The sequence below is a fragment of the Opisthorchis viverrini genome (genome assembly GCF_000715545.1).
Source record: "Opisthorchis viverrini unplaced genomic scaffold opera_v5_178, whole genome shotgun sequence".
Lineage (NCBI taxonomy): Eukaryota > Metazoa > Platyhelminthes > Trematoda > Opisthorchiida > Opisthorchiidae > Opisthorchis > Opisthorchis viverrini.
Genome location: NW_008751835.1, coordinates 662064 through 681384, shown reverse-complemented (window position 1 = coordinate 681384; position 19321 = coordinate 662064). Strand labels below are relative to the sequence as shown.

Here is a 19321-nt window from a genome sequence, read left to right as displayed (position 1 = left end):
CAGTGGTCGGGTTCGAACCACGGACCTTCCGGTAAGTAAATTCGGGCTCCAACCATGGAGCCACCGGAGACCCTGTCCATTACTACAAGAACATGTGTGAATAACTTTTGTGACCAAAACAATCCACATTAAATATTATTTGCGTAAGCGAATTCTTGATCAGAAGTCCGGTCCAGTGCAGTGTTCTCTCCAAAGACGATCCAATAAGAAATGAACGAACCAAATCATATGAGAATCAAACAGGAGCTAGTGAAACCAACCTGAAAATAGACCAGTAGGTCATCAGCTCCCAGTCCGATAGCCAACACGACAGCCATGAGATTGAGTACGGGGAAGTGAGGGACACAGAGCACACGGCTATATAGCCCATAAGCAGCCAGGAGGGACCAGCCGATTCCTATGAGCGTTATAGTCGGGATCACCACTGTTCCAGTGCCCAGAGCCAGCAAGAACAATAGCGAGCCGAGACCGATCACCAGCCAGAACGTATCACGGAAAATCGTTTCCGAAACCAGTTCGTTGTAGGCATGAAGATACATGCCCTGTAGAGTAATGGGATGGGTAGGGGGTTAGAATGAGCCAGCCATCTAGGGAGATACTGGACAGTGAATCTATGTGAAATCGTACTAATGGTGATACCCTCTGTCGGAGTGATATATCACAGAATAATAAGCAGTCGCTCGATATATATGTTTGAAATGTAAATGAATATGTTAGAATAATGAATATCATACTACTAGCTTCCGTATTTGGTCAATGTGCTGCTCCCATTAAAGCTGTAAGAGTGCAAAACAAGACCAAGAATCTGAGACCCGTACTAATTTTCTTGTCAGTGTTCTGACATGAGTGTCTTTTCATGGAACTCGGTTACCCATCTGACCCGAGAACTTACCGACCTACCCACACTTTTTCTATATTACACAGAATAGATTTGGAGGTCTGTTACGTCGACCTTGACACAATAACGTCACTGGGTACACGCGGCATTCTATTGAGAAAGAGTCAATCAGTTCAGAACCCATCGCCTGCTGACTGAACCACCGCTGTTTCCCCACGACCGCTTAATCCTCACGAGCGGCTGACGTAGTCAGCCCCCTTGCTCACATCATTACTACCGAGATGAAGCGTAACTCTTAGACGCGCCCAGAGAAACCAGATTTGCTCGATGTGTCTTTTTATGGAAATATGAAACCATATTGTATTATACAAGCGAAAACTAAAAAATTGAACTCAACCTCCCTCGAGTGCAGTTCCTTGCGCGAGTCAGTTTATCAGTAGTAAGAAGTTGCTTCCCCAACTTCAAGTTGCCACCTTGAAGTGGTGATGGGGCTTCTGAGCTGCAATGATCCTGCGGACTACACTGGCTGTAATTTTGTTCAACAAGGTGGAGCCATGCCACGAAGCCCGAGGAGAGCAGGCAGACCAAGAGCAGCTAAGCCCCGTACTACGAGTCGGTGTAGAGATGAAGTTGTACTGTCATCTGCGATTGGAGTGTGAAGGTAGTGAGGTGTTTCCCCCAGGCCTATATTCATGGGAGCAGCGATGCTATCTTAACCCGATGAAGGACGGTCATAAAATCCTCAAACTCCGATCGCCTAGCGGTTGACCGTGACTGCCAGCGCATTATCCGATATGGCCGATATACTTTTAAAACCAAAAAGTCTGGTGGTGCTCAATAGAAACTTGCTGCGCGCAGCCGCGTTAGTAGTCAAACAGTAATTCCTAACGCCCTGCACCCCCAAGTTAGACCAGCCCCCTTTGGACGAGCAGGTGAGACCAAAAGTCATCGGCTCCGGGCAGGGTTCCTAAGCAAAACCCTACTACTCACTGCCTTTTAGGCCAGACTTTTAAATCCACCAAGGCTCAAGGTGGGGTACATAAACTGAACCCTCTGCCCTGGGATGGACAACCGGAAACTATCATTTACTTGCACAGTTTTTTTTGTCCACCGACGTCCTCTTCCCAAACCCTTCCCGCCATATGAGCAAACGATGCTGGGTCATTTAACTGTCAGGCATCCGACCAATGTGCCTCATACGTTTCGCTGCCGATTAGTAGTAAACATAGTAACATTTCGCTTAATCCACCGCACGGTTTGTAAACTGAAAAACTGAACTGAACTGAGAACATTTGCTCACAGATTCGGCTCTTTTTGGATCTAAAGCCATCCTAATCTAAATACATCAACATCACGGTCTGATATGCGCTTCACACATGCAAAGTGTAGAGGGCTGCTGCAAGACTGGATGGGGCCGAATACTAACCTCACGCTTGTGGATGAGCCGATTTAGTTAAGAGACAATCTGTCTACCTGAACAGCTTTATCAGTACCGGTGGTCTAGGCCAAAGCAGTTTTTGTGAGCCTGCATCACCTGTGGCACAGGCGTGAAATCAAGGATCGAATTTACAGTGTTGTGGTACGCAGCAAAATATGAAAGTAATTACCAGCAAACTCATTTCCGTCTCCCTGGATTAGGATCCCGAAATGGGATAAATGAATGGTTGGAGACATGGTTGTAAGACATAGACCAATGGCGCGCATGTATCAAAATAAGTAAAGCTTCCTTTTCCGATCTCCTTAGTCAAAATTTCACTGAATTGTTTCTACTTACACATTAATTATATCAGCTGCCACCTCAAGTGTGTAGCCATCTACCGCTACCCCCCGTCCAGATGATCGGTGAACGAAAATATGGCAGCCACAACGACTGTACAACAATTTCACGATTTTTCAAAGCTGAAGACGGTGATGGCAATGGTGATTTACTTGTCTCACGTTTCTGACAGCCATGAGTGTAACTGTAGATTTCGAGTCAATGTTACCACATATGGAAGTTTCGTTATCTGCAGGGCGAGGTGCAGAAGTAGGGTGGGCCATTCGACCGTTCACGTGGTTGATCGATGAGTTTTGTTCATTCTGCTAATGCCCACTAATCAGCTGTGATGTTCTCACTTATGAAACGTGACCTGTGTGCTATTGTGCTGGATGTCTGTATAGCTTTGGCTAACTCAGCACACAGACTGTTGTCAGTCACTTAGCCTTATCATGGGAGTTCAACAAACAACAAATTTCGTCACAGGGAGAAGAACTTAACGTGAAATGGCTGCAGCGATCCGCAGCCATTTCGCCTTGTTAAAATCAGAAGTTGAGGTTTTATAATACTTTCTGTTCAGCAGTGCTTAATGCGACAATGAGGAACTATGAACCAGAAAAGCGAGAAGTTAAATGATAATGAATGTGATCAGTGCACGATGAAACACCGATTCAAACGACTGGAAGACTAATTGACGGCTCTATCTTCAGCGCGTACCTAACAACGACAACCACTTCTACAACACTGAGCACTTGCACCCACAAATAATCGTCTATTACGAACATAAGCTAGCGCTTTCAATACACTACCTCTTTAAGGTCAGTAAAAGGAGGACTGTAACAGCTGAGACCACTGAGTGTCAGCAGAGTAGCCCCAGGATGGAATCCTCTGAGAAGAGGATACTCTCCTGTAGAATCCACACAAGCTTTCTCCATCCACCATGACCTGGGTTGCGATCCCCCTTTGCCGACATCCGATGAACCTCTAGGTGAGGTTCTCTTGTGATGGGCTACCCCAGTGGATTATATACATGATCTATTACTGGCACACAAACTGACAACAAAAGGGAAGAGCAAAGGGTCAGGTCCTTAGCAAGCAGCGATAGGAGATGAGGAAACGCAGATTCACCCTCGGTATCCTCCAAGAGCAGTGGTAATTCGATCTTAAAGAATGTAAGACGTACTTGAATGTATACTGGGACAGAGAGGTCGGAAGTCAGGTTTCCGCTTCGGTACGCTGCTTCTAGGGCCAAAAACAGTGACAGACTGTCAGCTCGTCGTATTGGAAGCTGGAGCAAAGTGGTTCGCCACATCCAATCGGCCGTATCTGGTAAACTGGTGGCAAGAATCAGTGGAATTAGCGGGGACGCAAACAATTAGCCGGGGTGACCAGTGGACAAAGTAAAGTAGGATCGGAACCGTAAGTATCCCAACAAGCGCGCCTGAGTGTATTGTTCCGAAAGGCCGGTAGACATGATCTTAAAAGCTGATCAATTTCTACCAGTTCGCTGTCCCGAATCTGAAAGAGAATGAAATGCTAATAGATTCACCAGAGCGCGAAGGTTTCTGTAGTTGTTAAAAAGAGCAATCTTGGAGGGTCATGAAGGTATCTTTTAGGTATCGGAGCTTTTAAGATGAGCTCGAAAACAACCAGGTTTGCAAGCACCAGGATAGCTATACATCCGGAGAACGGGCCGCAAGGAGAAAAGGATTCACCTGGAGTTCATCCGTTTTTAACGAATGAAACAGACCAAACGAGATAATTCACGGTCATCATCATCATCATCATCACCATAGACGACATCTATGTTGACGCTGATACTTCCCTGCCGTATAACCATGCAGTTAATTTAATTAGATTTAAAGCCTTAACGTGAGAAAAATAAAGAGGGGATGACTACGAACAGAGTTGCTGGATCTTTCACACCAATTTATTGATGTCCCAATAGGATAATTGCTGTCCAAAATTGTCAGGCGCATAAAGAACTGCAAAGAATGGACGTCCTGTTAGCTTAGTGAGGGAACGGCTCGTGCGACGTTCTGCAGACGTGTGTTCTGTCTCCGAAAAATGCATGTAAAACTCAAACTCGGCCATCCTCAAACCGCTTAGAATCAGCCTGTCTCACACGCCGTGCATCAATTCACCTTCAGTTAAGGCGAAGCCTCTACTAGAACAGAACAAAGACTGTGAACGGGGCTCGAAACGCATGTATTGCTGTTTGAATCAACTGACTGATCAATCGGTCGAGATAAAAAAACGTTCAATTGTAACACATCCGAAGGAAGCACGAAGGCTGGGATACTGCCAGACTGCCCAAGCATAGAAAGAAGTCGAGACGCAGAGGTCGGATTCGAACCACGGACCTTCCGGTCAGTAAATTCGGGCTCTAACCACTTGAGCCATCTCGCTCCTCAGAAGTGGACTCAGTTACAAGAAAATCAGTCGAGATAGCTCAATGTTTATACTCCATAAGTCAGGTCCAACCTCGACATCTCAATTGTTCCTGTCTAGACTTGAGTAACCTGTGTTTCTTTTGGGCAGCATGGCAGCTAGACACAAAAATGATGTTACAGCTGAACGATACGATATACGAAACGATCAATCGGTCAGCTTCTAGAGCCAAGTTCGGAAACCTACCTTACCGAGGTATATTCAAGCCACTGTTCGCTAATTTGACCCCAAAACATGACTCGGATTCTCGCCCCACAACCAAGACCCGAAACTGTTGGAGCCTAAAAAGACACCGATGACTACTTACTATCGGTGAGGTTTATATGCACAGAAGACCTCGACATGCGCACTTAGNATGTTTATACGCACAGAAGACCTCGACATGCGCACTTAGCTTGGCTTAGGGGACAAAAATCGACCCGAATGGTTCACGTATTGAGTGTTTGCGTCCACCTTCTTAGATCTTCACTGATTGTAATCAGTATGCGAAGAGGAAATTTCAACACTCCGTAGTTTGAATCAATGAATTGCCGGACAGCTGAGCCACAGAACTTGACCGTACTCAAAATGTAACTATGGGGCCATGAGCAAGTTCACTTAACTCGTTAAACTCAGGATGGTCAGTAAGTGAAATACGCCACGGCCGTACAAATACCAGGTAAACACGTAAATAGTGAGTATGATGGGAAGCACGAGATTTCACAAGGATGTCAAAAAGCGTACCTGAGAACAGGATGACCGCCCGAGCAATGCAGCAACCATGTTCGGTACGGACCAGGCGGAACAACAATGAGGCTGATTACTGGTTGTGTTGCGTACCGGTCTTTGGTGCACGGAGTGTATACATTCTTGCTTGAAAATGTCTAGTTCGTAAATGCGTGACTGAAATGAACATAAACTCTCGAACGCCCCAGGTTTGGTGAGAAAGTTTAACGGGACTTCGCCAACGTCTATATATGGAGCACTCAGGCTCGGGTTTTGATCCAATGACATCACCAATCGGCCGTAACCTTCATAGGTTGTCCACAAATCGTCTGCTTCAATGACAGATGCTGTACGGATCACAGAAAAGATAAACAGAGAATCGGTCCCTCTATTATCGTCACAACAGGCAAGTACTGTAACCCATACTCAGAAGGAAATATTGCCAGAAAGAGAGTTTAGATTTGTTCGACAGAGAAATTCCGCCAAAGTAAGAACACAGTTTGCTTGGGGACAATCTTACTTCAACCTAAGAAAAGCAAAAAGGACCAACTAGAGAGCAACAAGCACTCTTCATTGGGCAGTGAACAAAGCTGCAACTCAATAATGTTGAGTTGCGGATGATTGCGGAATTTGTAGAATTCACCATCACATCATTCTTGTCTGTCCTGGTGCAGACATTATCCAACGGGTTTCATGCGTCTGCGTCGCTAACTGACTAGGAAGTCCTGATAGGCGGGCCAACGAAGGGACACAACGAAGGCATGTCCGATGCGTCGGGCTCGCCTTTCACATTACTCAACCGTGAACATGTTCACCTGTTCAGAAGTGAAAAATCAGATGCGTGCGCTGGTGGAGTGGTGGTAACACGCTCGCCTAGCACTTCAGATGTGCGGAGTTCATCCCCCGGAACGGACAAGGATGTACACTGCTGATGAGCTCTAGTAAGAGCGAAACTCGAGTCCAGTGCCTATACCGTTTGGTACGAAGCCACCAGAATGACTGCGCCAAGACAGGAGGACGAGTGTTCAAACGAGAATGATGTACCCACTGTGGCACAGCGGCCGGTACTTGTTCGGACGTATCTGTACAGGTAGACTAGACAAAACTTGTCTGACATTTTACAATGGTCACTCTGTCGATAAATACACAAGTGATGGGAACGAATCACGACTAACGTCTACAATACCCCCCCCGAGCCTTCGGTGGTGAACGTTTGAAAGCTCAAACATCAAAAGTAGTGTCCGAAGCAAACATGGCAAAACCATTTCATGAAGGACACCTATTTAGAGAAGCTAACTGCCCCTAAGGGTCGAATAGTCTGTGATTCGGGCCCAACCCCGGCACCTTGACTGTCCCTCGTATTTCTTTCGGGTGACAGAACAGCTAGGCACCTAAAGCCCGTTAAAGCTGATCAATTATTTCATTACTACTATCACCATTCTATATGCAACTTCACCTATTACAACCATCTTCGTGTCCTACTGAGCTTCACTTCCGCAAAAGTGTACGGCTTCATTCTCAATAGCCAGCACATCATGGACTTGGCATTTAATGATCCGCGGCTGCTTTGCGATTTCTTACATTGACCAAACACCTGCTTCAACTCGGAACGACTGTCGTCTGAGAATCGGAGAGATCTCCTTCCCAGTTCCATTGCTCGCGGTGCTCCGCCCAGGGGGTGCTATACGTGCTACGAGTAGCGATGACTTGCCTCATCGATACGGTTGTTGTATACTACTTCAGAAGATTGGTGCGCATCGGCGTGATTGATACCATTGCGAATACTGCGGCTGACGAGTCTTCAAAACTCAGTAAGACTGTGTAATGCGTGCTACAAGTAGCGATAACTTGCCTCATCGATACGGTTTTTTCTACTACTTCAGAGGATTGGTGCGCATCGGCGTGATTGATGCAACTGCGAATACTCCGACTGACAAGTCTTCAAAACTCAGTAAGACTGTGTAATTTAGACATGCAGAAGCAACTGCAGGTCCTCGAGCACGAAGATTAAAGCACATCTCAGAAATAAAGGACAAAGGAAATCCGCCACTGAGTAACGCAGTATCCCTTGGGGAGTGTCTTTCGTCTCTAGGAGATTATTCAGTCCAGCTCAGTGGAATATTCATGGAAGGAGCCACGAAGCAATCAAAAGTGACCCTAAAAGAGGAGTGTCCCTTACAGGGGGGACACTTCCTCTAACAATAACGGTTCCCTAAAGGGGGTGCGATTTAATGTATTCGGTTCGGATCGCTTATAACGACAGAGTCACAATAGGTTACTCAGCCTGATTGTGAGCAAGTAGTACAAGGAGATCGAGGCTCACAGTGCTCTCCGAAACAAAGGTTTAGTTGTTCCTCTTGTGAACCGTAACCAGTAAAGCGCCCTTGATGCAATGGCAAAGTAGTGACCCGATCAGGCTGCTTTATGGACCAGTGCTGCATTTGTTGCTCAAAACCGCGGCGGTGCCGGCTTGTTAGCGATGATCCTGCAAGCCAAGGATAACTCCGAGTTTCAGCCAAAAGCGCCTTGAACTGTTGGACGTTAGCCGACCAATCCGTCTGAATGGCAACGAAATCCTGAGGAATAGAGCGCAGAAAATAGTGAGACAGCACGAGCAAGTGGTGAACGCCGGCTAATCGCAAGTGAAGGAATAACTATGAATGTCGTAAAGCAATTTGTTCGAATGGTAAGTTGTTGCATAAGCCTTTAGTTCCATGGAAACGCTGCATTTCCAGTGAGTGAGACCAGCCCTGAGTCTTATGCTGTCCCAAAAATGAGCAGATGTAAGCAGAATTTCGACCTTTCGGTCCGTATGCTTATGAAATAGTCCATGGCTCAGTGGACAAACTGAAACGTTATTTTACAGTTCACCTATACTCATCCAACAAATGTTACGAAGGCTATCCGATTGGACTGATGAAAATTGACCTCTTTAGAAAGGCAGTTTCGACTTGGAGAGGCAAAACCACTAGCAGAAGCTTCGTGGGACCAACTGAAATTGGCCTTCTCTGTGAACTGGCTCTTCTAGAGGTGGGTGATTATACTAGTTACTTCCGTTCAATGTAAACTTCAGCATTCCTTTAAACAACAGTGCACTCACCGCGGATGGGTCGCTCAGATCGGGCAAGTGGCAAGTGAACGCAGCCGTCACTGCCGACGTCACAAGGAAGACAAGGGAGCCAACGCCAAAGAAGACACGATATCGTACAATACATTGTGAAAACCTGAAGGGGAATGATTGGTTCGGCTAGTTAGGAGCTCGTTAAGGATGAGAAATGAGACATAACATGCTCAGAGCTGCTTTTAAGGAATAACTGGACATTCATCCGTCTATCAGTGCAAGAATTCTGTTCAAAATTGGATGAGTTGACTACCCGAGTGTATGTAGGATACCTGAGCTGTGGCAAACCAAGTCGATCTCTACACACAAATACGGGTCATCCGATAAACAGTTATGATCACACTTTTTCGCTGAATAAATCCTAGTCCCCCTAACCCAACTGCATGCTAGTGGCCGGAACTGACAACGTAACGGAAAGCAGAAAGGCTTGGGAACTTCCGTCGTGGTGCGTGTAATCAGGTTTTAGGCGACAACTAATATGGCTATACAGAACAGACGGAGGTTTCCTATGGATTGTGTTGGGGTCGTACAGCCCCAACGTATTTCGTTGGAAGCAATATCGGCAATCTCAAATAAAACTGAAGTAATGATATTTATTCAGCTATTAGCGTACAACAATAACAAGTCCGGTACAGCAGCTAAAGATTGAGTTTGGAGCGGTAGTGGTATGTCCGGAGCCCCTGGAAGGTCACATTAACGAAGCAATGACGTAGATGGTTTCACTCAAGTGAAATGTAGGATTTCCAATATCCGATATTACGAGATCAGTGGGGTAAACAGTGCGATAGACAAGGGATACCGCAGAAGTTTGGAGAACATGCAACATGCTGAGCACGGTCATTTGCTAAGGGGAGATGTCCAGACCGATCCATACACCGCGAACTGTCTTCATAAGAAGCCCTAATCTAAGAAATACTCTAGGGAAAATGTGCGTGTAGAGTGAATGCTCCGGGCCAACGAAATCCTCCAGTGACTGAGCAAAAAAATCTTACATCTACAGTGTTGGATTCCGTAATGAGTAAAATACTAAATGGAACCATGGAGGATCTATCAGTGGTCTGTCCAACTTGAGAAAGATGCAAGTGCCCTTGCATAGATCGATATCTTTCGTTGGACATTGACAATGCGTTCAGTTAACGATCCTTTCTCCTTGTGAAGTTGATGCCTACAGTGGGTTGAAAATGCAGTCCTCAAACATAAAACCGACCAATGGACTTCTACCATGAACTCCAACTAAACTCGTACGTTTGAGTAAATTGCAGATCCGTGCTATTGATTTTGCATCACGAAAACGCACACAGCTGTTCCCACGAGTAGGGTATTGGTTATTTAGTGTTATTTGGGAGTGTATGTCCATACCTCAAGCGGCTCAGCTGCAAGAAACAAACCACTACAAACCCACACAACCAACCAAAGTTGGCACACTTGCATCCCATAACCAAATGACTGTATGGATGCTTATTTTGGTTCACAAATAGGAAACGTTTGAAACAAGCTCTAAATTAGTTGTAGTATCTAATGTTCAACGTAAAGCTTGAATTTACATCTGACATCTCTGTCTGGATGTGGTGGCCAGATAAGTAACACGGTAACTATACACTGGGAAAAAGAACATGACAGAACGACAGTCTGGCAAAGACGTATTCTACAAGTCAAAATCAGAAAACAACAAGACAATTAAGACAACCTAAAAAGTTGCGCTGTTCAGAAAAACTCACATACCGTAATAAGAGGGATCTTGAGCCCGCGTCTGGAACGACTGTTTGGTCTTGTGCTGCGGGATGGCCGTTAGCAGAAAACGGGGACAGTACCATGCAGACGTCTGACTGCATGGTCAGTACACATCGGTAGTAATCCTAAACAGATCCACGTGTGGACTGAGTTCGAGCTGGCGAATCAGTGCAGTGGTTAGTAATCACTTCCATGGGCCAGAGACTCCAACAAGAACGAAGAAACTCGTGTTACCAATGAAAAAGGATTCTGGCCTCCTAAAGGCATCCAGCTGTAAATTATGAGGCATAAGTAATAATGACGGAGTAAGAGTGCTGGAAATATAGAAGCCTAATAAGTTGCTTGAACCAACTGTCGTCTGAAGGTTCAAGTGATGACACCCCAAGCACAGATAACCATCGTAGTAAGGTCAACCTCTGTTTTATGCATGAATGGAAGCAGGAAGCGAGAGTGACACTGAGATTATTTCGAGAACGGGGAAAGCCTCAATTCATATCTGTGGTTTTTGTAAAACAGGAAACATATAACACACCTGTTCATAAGAAGAAACATTCTCAATGACCATAAATCATGTTACAAACACTATTTCTTACACTATATTTCACAGGGAGAATAGTGAGGAGGCTGGCCTAAAAACACCCATTGTACGGTATTCACCGAATTCGAAATGCCATACATCTCTTAATTAATGGACACCATTGTTTCTCTACCGATCTCTACCGAACTCTAAACCAGACAACCCATGATTCCTCCCAACTTAACCTGGGCGGTTTCACAGACTGCATAAGACGTACTCATCGATTCATATTTTCCGTCTACAAGCCCACGTTTTCATTTTTGTTATTCAGGTTCGCACTAACATTCCGCATCGGGTGCCATATTCACTGCCTACAATAAGTTTGTGAGACGTTATCTCCCCCTCGGCATGATCACTGCACAACGTTTGTTCACAAACAATTCGAACGGTTGATCCAAGGAACAAAGACGATGATCTTGGAGTAACCTAAATGCAAAAGCCGAGTAAAGTTGGCTCAAATGGATTGTGGGTTACAGCTACTGTCACAACACAGCACCCTTACCAATGGGGTTAATGCGAAGAAACGGGTCTGACCGGCGAAGGATAAACCGAGGGAACGAAAGATGCGTGAAAAATTCTATGACCCCATAGAAGCCAGTCGATCAATTTATAAATTTATCAGCGATAAACCCTGTATCATGGACACATTGGTTGCAGCCGCTACAGTTCCGATCGCCGGAAAAATGGATAGTGTGGGACATACAACCAAGTCCTGGAGGCGACGGCATCCTCAGTTAGCTCGGGGATCGGATAGCTACACACTGAAGTCGACAGCTTCGATACAGGCGCGCCATTGGCTACGCGAATGGGTCATTTCTGTCACTTTCATTAACCATTGGTTAGTTGAGTCCCAGGGTCCCCATCCAGGAAGGCAGCAGTTGTCGACTCAACTCAATTTACTGGTTGGCGTTCTCATACTTCGTTTCTAGGTCATGCACTGTCCGTTTCTCGGTTGTTTCTATTTAGTGCAGGGCTGGGAAAAAAGAGCTCTGTGAGACAAGCGTTCTTCTGGTATGCGGAATACATGTCATAACCAGCGAGGATCACGAAGCGTGAGTAATTCATCTATCGCGGGAAAGTCCCTTCTCCCTAGGACCATCTGCCGTACCTCAGCATTACTAATCTGATATTCCCACCAGACCCGACCAATATTTCATAGGCATCGATGGTCAAACCCTGACAACTTTTGTGTCCTCTGCGCGTAGAGGCATGGCATCTGATATATAAAGCAGTATAGATCGCACTGCCGCAGTGTAAACTCTACCCTTGTTGCGAGAGTCCAGGAGATGAGAAGGAAAACAGAATAGAAGGGCGTAATGTAAGCTTTAATCGTCTAATAACGGTAGTGATTGAACTGAAAATGTAGTGAGAATGTAGTGAGTTAATGGTCTATGCAAAAGTATGGTTTATATAGTCATGACAGCCCTCCGTGGACAAACTGACGTCACACCGGCGCCATTGGTGTCAGGGGTTGGTAAAAGCTGCTCTGGACTTCCCGATTCGAGAAGTAACCTCATCTAAAGCCACTCCACCGGAACTAATACAATTATCCAGATAAACAAATTTATCTGCCACGTCGATTGGTTCGTCCGTAAGCATGACGTTTAAGTCTGATCCCACCCGGTCTTGTATTAGTGCTATACCCTTTGCAGGCATGAAATCCATGTCAAACGTGCGGCATAACTATCTAGGTTATTTAAAATGGTCGGCATTTTTGAAGGTTTTGGACCAAGGACCAGCTAGATTTTCACGAGTCTGTCTTTTCCGATAATCGATGAACCTAAGCAAAACGATCTCGGGGAGCACCTTAGATGCGATGTGTACCAGGTTGATTCCACGAAGGTTTCCGCATGATATTGTCGGGCTTTTTTGAAAACTGTGATGACTGCTGAAGAACGCCATACGGCGTCCATACGGTCCAAATCTTCCAAAGTATGGTCGTCAGATTGTTCACCTCGAAACTTTCTTTGAAGAGTGCAAAGTGCATACCATCCGGGCCAACTTCTTTGTCGCGTCGTAAAATTAACATCACCATCATCGACAGCATAACATCAGTGTTCAACAACGATGATTCGTTGACGTACAATCGTGATTTATTTTAAAGCCTTATTGTGAAGAAAAGAATAAAGATGGACAGAAAAGAGACTTAATGCTAGCTCATTCCGAGGTACCTACACCTCCAAATACTCATTCAGGCGATCTGGATAGAAACCGACAACAAGAACGCCACTGATATCGGTTGGCAGCCATATCTTGTAGTGTCTCCAACTGGGTGCAGTAGGGATCAAACGGTCCCCATCATTGCGGGCGAGTAGCACCGACAGCAACCAAATGTTTCGTAATCTCCATCATACCCCTGCCACGTCAAGGGTTAACCACCTCTCTGCTTGGGCCAATCTGAATCGGGCGTAGAAAACAGCACCCTCTTCGGTAAACGATGGTTCGGTATATGCAACACGTCCCAGCCAACGCGGCTTCTGATTCTGGACACATCATTCAATGGAAGTACCCGTTGCACAACTAAATAACCGCTTTCTAACTGCCTCATTAGAGATTCACCGACACCAACCCACACTAGCTATGGTAGACCGTACTGTGGGTTGACACATGTCTCGAGATTCCGTGGCATACCACTTTGACGCCATAGGTGTCTCAAATTAGCAAACGCGACCCAAGCCTTGCAGACCCATCTATTACGCTACAATCGGAGGTAATATAACCTCCAAGATAACCAAAATGCCCCACAAATCCGAGTGCCTCTCCCTGGATTGCAGATGGCGTGTTCAGTGACTGCATATCCAGGAGCGTGACCTTACACTTTGTGAGTGTTAAGTGTATAGCAAAGGACGAGATACCTTTGGTTAGTTTACCCAAAAACACCTGTGCCTTTCACTCTCTTCAAAGACATGAAGGATCTCATCTGCATATTCCAGATCAACAGGGTTTTCGTCCACTGTTATTGAACACCAGGTTTTGAAGACCTTCGTCCTATCATTTCAACGGTCACGAAATTAAATAAGAATGGAGAAAGTGTGCTCCCTAGACTACATTGCTTTGTGTACTGCACAGTACTGCATACGCTCACACGCCCGGAAGTCTGAGAAACCATGAACCTATTGCGTTCACAAACTTCAGGGGTATTCCTTGATAAGCAAGTGCGTTAAGGAGGACAGGTATGCGCTCTGGAAACTTAGGAATACTAAAATTGTGGGTCGTCTGTACGTATGGTGTTCTGTCACCTGACGCGATGCGAGTATTTGACCAAGGTAACCGTTACCTGGCCGGATTACCGCTTGCATCTCTCGAGTTAGTGTTTCGAGAGCCACCAGGCGGCGAAGCAAAAGTGACACCAAGTTTCATTACGACCGAGGTTGAAATGAACCCTTTTGTTTGCCGCACGCACTAAGAGCCCCCGTTTTGGAAATGGGAGGTTTCTCCGTTCTCCCCAGTTGTCTGGGGTAGCCTTCTCTTCCAAAAGGCAGGGGAAAAGATCAGACAGGTGCCGATTGACGACTTCACCCCCATCATTGGACAATGCGGATGGGAGGTTATCTGAATGAACCCTGTGGCGTTTGAGAAAACATACGCAGTAATAAACCTCCGAGGCCATAGGAAGTAGCACGTACACCGCATAGGGCTCTACATCAGTTATGAGCTCCAAATGAGTGGCGGCTGATGGCCACCATAATTGTTGTTCTGTCCGCCGTTCGAGACGTTCTACTTCACTCTAGATGGTTGCTCCATTCTGATCCTTAATAGTTTCACTCAAAGGTAATTTCAAGAACCGGTCGCACGCATCAACTGAAAAAATCTTCCGTCATTCCTGATTGGTTGCGATTTCTCCAGTCAGTGCTTGTCTAATTTATTTGTATATATCTGGAAGATGGGAACCGTGTGTCGAGTCAAAAAGGGTACTCACAGTGAATGTGACAAACACAAGTTTTAGCTCGACCCCTGTTGAAACATGGCTTCACTGATACTTCGGCATCTTACGGTGGCACACGAATCGTTGACCCGTGAGCATCAAGCGGGATTTTGACCAAGTCGAGGCTACGTCGACCACGAGTACCGCTGTCACTTTCAGAATGGCAGAAACCGCGAGGCGGATAACGTATGACTTGGTAGAAGGGTGTGAAAGAGATTACAAAGAGTTTGTGTTGTTGGTGCAGTACGCCTTTTATGATGGGGTCTCTGTGACCCCTACTACGCTTGGGTTGCAAGAAATGGCCGCTAATTGTGCCAGCTTTTTTCCAGATCGTCTGATTCAGCGTTTAAGGTATGGGCATCTCACAATGTCTGTGATAAGTATCTCTTCCTTTCACTCTTTAAATATATTAAGATAAACATTGGAGGTGTGCGCCAGTGCCGTCACGAAGAGACTGGACCTTACCGTGGTGTGACGGTTTGCTCAGCGATCCACTGAGCTATACTGGGGAGTGTGTCCGTGACACTCGCAGTCTCTCATACCAGGCTGGTCAATGGTTAGGGGTCTGACAAACACAGTCTCCTGGCCCTCCAGGTTGGGGGTTGGAACATGTGGCGACTTGTTCCGTAGAAATGGTAATGCATTTGCATTTCCCACCAAACACCGCTGCCTTGCGGTTGGGCTTTTGAGTCAAAGGCTTTGGTTGAGAACCCTAATCGTCCTCTTGTCTAGATGTGGGCGACTTGGCAGTATCCCAGCCCTCGTACAACCATGACATTCACGACTAACAATACTCTCATGTCACATCGGCCGTCGCGTGGTGCCATCAGCCGGGTCGCCTTACTTGCTGCATACAGCAGGCGGGTAAGCCAAAAACGGGCTACTGCTGACGCCTCCCTTCTTTCTCCTTCACATGCTTTTTCTTCCCCCTCTCCCCACTCCATTAATAACTCTCTCCTTGTAGGCCCAGCACTTAGGACTGATGACTCCGTTCGTCATGCATCGGTTTTGCGTGCAGCATCTGCTCGTCACATGGCGCCGACATCCTCAGGTATCTCCAAATCACGCTTCAAGCCTCGACACCCAGTCTATCTGGCCGCGTTCAATGTCCGCACTCTGAAGCAAGCAGGACACCATGCTGCTTTTGCACTCACACGGGACTCGCTTGGCATTGATGTGTGCTGTGTCTCAGAAACGAGAGTTCAAGATGCAAGTACAGCAACTGAGCCAACTGCTTCGTTAGTCTCCACACGCTTCCGGCTGCGCACCTCTGGTGATCAAGAGGCTGCTGCGGCGGGATGTGCAAGGGTTGGTATCGTGCTAAGACACCGGGTGGGAGTATCCTTAATTGACTGGATAGCTGTTGATGGTCGCCTCGGTGCGGTTCGTCTGGCAACGTCGGTTAAGGAGTCTCACAAGCGGCAAGCTGATAGATGTCTGTCTATCGTGTCTACCTACGTCCCAACTGATTGTAGCTCCGACGCCGTCAAAGACAGGTTTTACGACGCCCCAAAATGCCCTGTTGCGGCGAGCTAAAAGCTCAGACATTGTGGTGGTTGCCGGAGATATGATTGCACAAGTGGGAAGGCTTAGTGCATCTGAGACTCAATAAGGAGGTCGACATGGACTGGACTCGGTAGGTGCGGACAGCGGGAAACGATTGCTTCAGATGTGTGCTGATCACAGTACGTTTTATGCAGTACTAACTTCCGAAATAGCCAAAGCCGTCTGGCCACATGGTGTCCTCCAACGGCAGGCGGGCCACAAACTCAAATCGACCACATTGTCATCAGTTACCGATGGCGTGGATCAATAACTGACTGCCGGTCGTTTTGGAACACATTTGTGGATTCCAACCACGACCCGGAGTCGCTTCTCTCTACATTTACCTGGGCCGCGTCAGGTGCGCACAAATCGCCTGGCAACTGAGAGACTGGCAGATCCGGATGTTAGGCGAATTTACCAGAATCATCTTCTAGAGTCTCTTCCAAATGCTCCACCATCCAATGTGGATTCATACCGGGACGAGATTGTCAACTCTTTGCCTAGTGCTGAAAATCTTGCCTGTGGCGCGATCCAGCCAGGCGCACCCAATCACTGGATATCAGACCGAAAGGTGGCACTACTTAAATCTCGAAGAAATATCCCAGCCGGTCCCGAACATATCCTCGTGCGAGGAGTTATCAGACGTCAAGGGAAAGTGAGCGTGCGAGCCGATCGTAAAATATGGCGGACACAAAAAGCCAAAGAAATGGAAGAGACCAGAATGCCGGTAATGTCCGAAGATTATTTCAGTTGATCTGTGAAACTGGTCCCCAGAAACCACCTGTGAGCGAAACCATCAAGCATCAGAATGGAACGACCATCTCGATTAAAGAACACCGCGTATAAGCGACCCACGATTCTAGTATTACTGAATTTCCGAGGCACATTCGACTCGGTTGATCGGTCTGTTCTTCTTGACACGCTTGTCCCCCAAGGAATGCCCACGAAGTTTGTAAACATAATACGTTCTTTGTACTCCCAGACTTCCGGACGTGTGAGAGTGTACGGAGAGCTCTCCAAAAACCTCCGTACACAAAGTGGTGTCCGTCAGGGATGCCCACTCTCTCCGTCCCTTTGTAACTTCGTAATCGATGAAATAATGAGACGAACCCTGGCGTTCAAATAGCCTGTGAAGAAAATCTTGTCTATCTGGGATGTGCAGACGACATCGTTCTCATGTTCGAAGAGGAGGAAAAGGCGCAAGTATTCTTGGAGATGAACTGACCAAAGTCATCCCGTCCTTTGGTATGCACTTTGCACATAAAAAGTGTAAGGCCATGCTCGTGGACATGCAGTCACTGAACACTCCACTTACAATCCAAGGGAGGTACTGGAAGTTGTGGAGCGTTTTACGTATCTCAGAAGTTGTATTAGTTCTGATTGTAGTGTCACAGATGTGGTGAATGCAGGAATCTGCAAGGATCGGGACTCGGTTGCTAATTTGAGACACCTATGGCGTCAGAGTGATTTAGCCCTGAATCTGAAGGGACGTGTGTATTACGCTACAGTACGAGCTGTTATTTTGTATGGCTATGAGACTTGGCCTATTCGAGCAGTGGAACTGAGACGTCTTCAGGTATTCAACAATCGTTGTCTCAAAATCATAGTGTGGTTTGTGTCGGCAAATCCATAACGAGGAAGTTAGAAAGAGCGTTTTCGTTTGTGCAACGGGTAATTCCACTGAAGAATGTGTCCAGCACCAGAAGCTGCGTTGGTTGGGACATGTGTTGGATATGCCGAACCATCGTTTGCCGAAGAGAGTGCTGTTTTCCATGCCCAATTCAGAGTGGCGTAAACAGAGAGGTGGCCAACCCTTGACTTGGCGGAGGAGTATGAAGGAGATCACGAAACGCTTGGGTGCTGTCGGTGCTACTCGCCTTCCAGGATGGGGACCGCGTGATCCTCACTGTGCCTTGTTGAGGACACTACAAGATATGACTGTCAACCAATGTCAGTGGCGTTCTTGTTGTCAGTTTCTATCCAGCTCGCCTGAATGAATGTCTGGAGGGATAAGCACTTCGGAATGATTGTGGTAAGCTAGCACTAAGTCCCTTCCGCGTCCAACTTTACTCTTTTCTTTACAATGAGGCTTTCAAATAAATCATGATTGTACGGCAGTGAAGCATCAGTGTTGAACACTGATGTCACACTGTCGATGATGATGACGATGATGATGTGCGCTAGCCAACCATCCGTATCAACACCAATGCTGTTGTCCCTGATTACAACATTAATTAGCGTGTAGCTTGGGCTGCCGAGCATTGAAGCATGACACCAACGACCTTGCTAGTCAATTGCTTGAAGCCGAGAGCATTGAGGGCCAAATGCTCAGGCAGCTCCACATGACCTTCGATCATTTGGCAGTGCGATGTCGGAAAATGTATCGAGCTGCAAACCAAATGGCGTATTGCTGATGTGCCCCAAAAAACTCCTTTCAGCGCGCGAAATCAACGTCCAACGTCGCCATCCAATCGGATTCGGATTTATGAGCGGTGCGGCAGTGTGACAATAGCTTTAGCTTTTAAGATTGACGACTGCTTGTGGTACATTTATGACTTCTGTACCGGCGGTAATGAGGGAAGTATAACTGACCAAAATGTCAGTAACTTAAGAGCTGCTTGTTGCTTTTAGCATGGCTTGCTCTCGGATGTAGAATGGTTTGTTTGTTTGGG

General features: G+C 46.5%; 1 protein-coding gene across 1 annotated transcript in view; it reads right to left on the bottom strand.

The window, feature by feature from the left end:
• T265_07627 (hypothetical protein) overlaps nt 1–10868 on the bottom strand; it is a gene marked incomplete at both ends in the record, with an annotated part of 23682 nt that extends 12814 nt beyond the window's left edge. Inside the window, 5 exons of the mRNA XM_009173195.1 lie at nt 261–542; nt 5769–6163; nt 8074–8326; nt 8851–8974; nt 10594–10868. Of these exons, the coding sequence (XP_009171459.1) occupies nt 261–542; nt 5769–6163; nt 8074–8326; nt 8851–8974; nt 10594–10703 (1164 nt within the window). The remainder of the gene's footprint in view (nt 1–260; nt 543–5768; nt 6164–8073; nt 8327–8850; nt 8975–10593) is intronic.
• Nucleotides 10869–19321: the final 8453 nt, after the last annotated feature.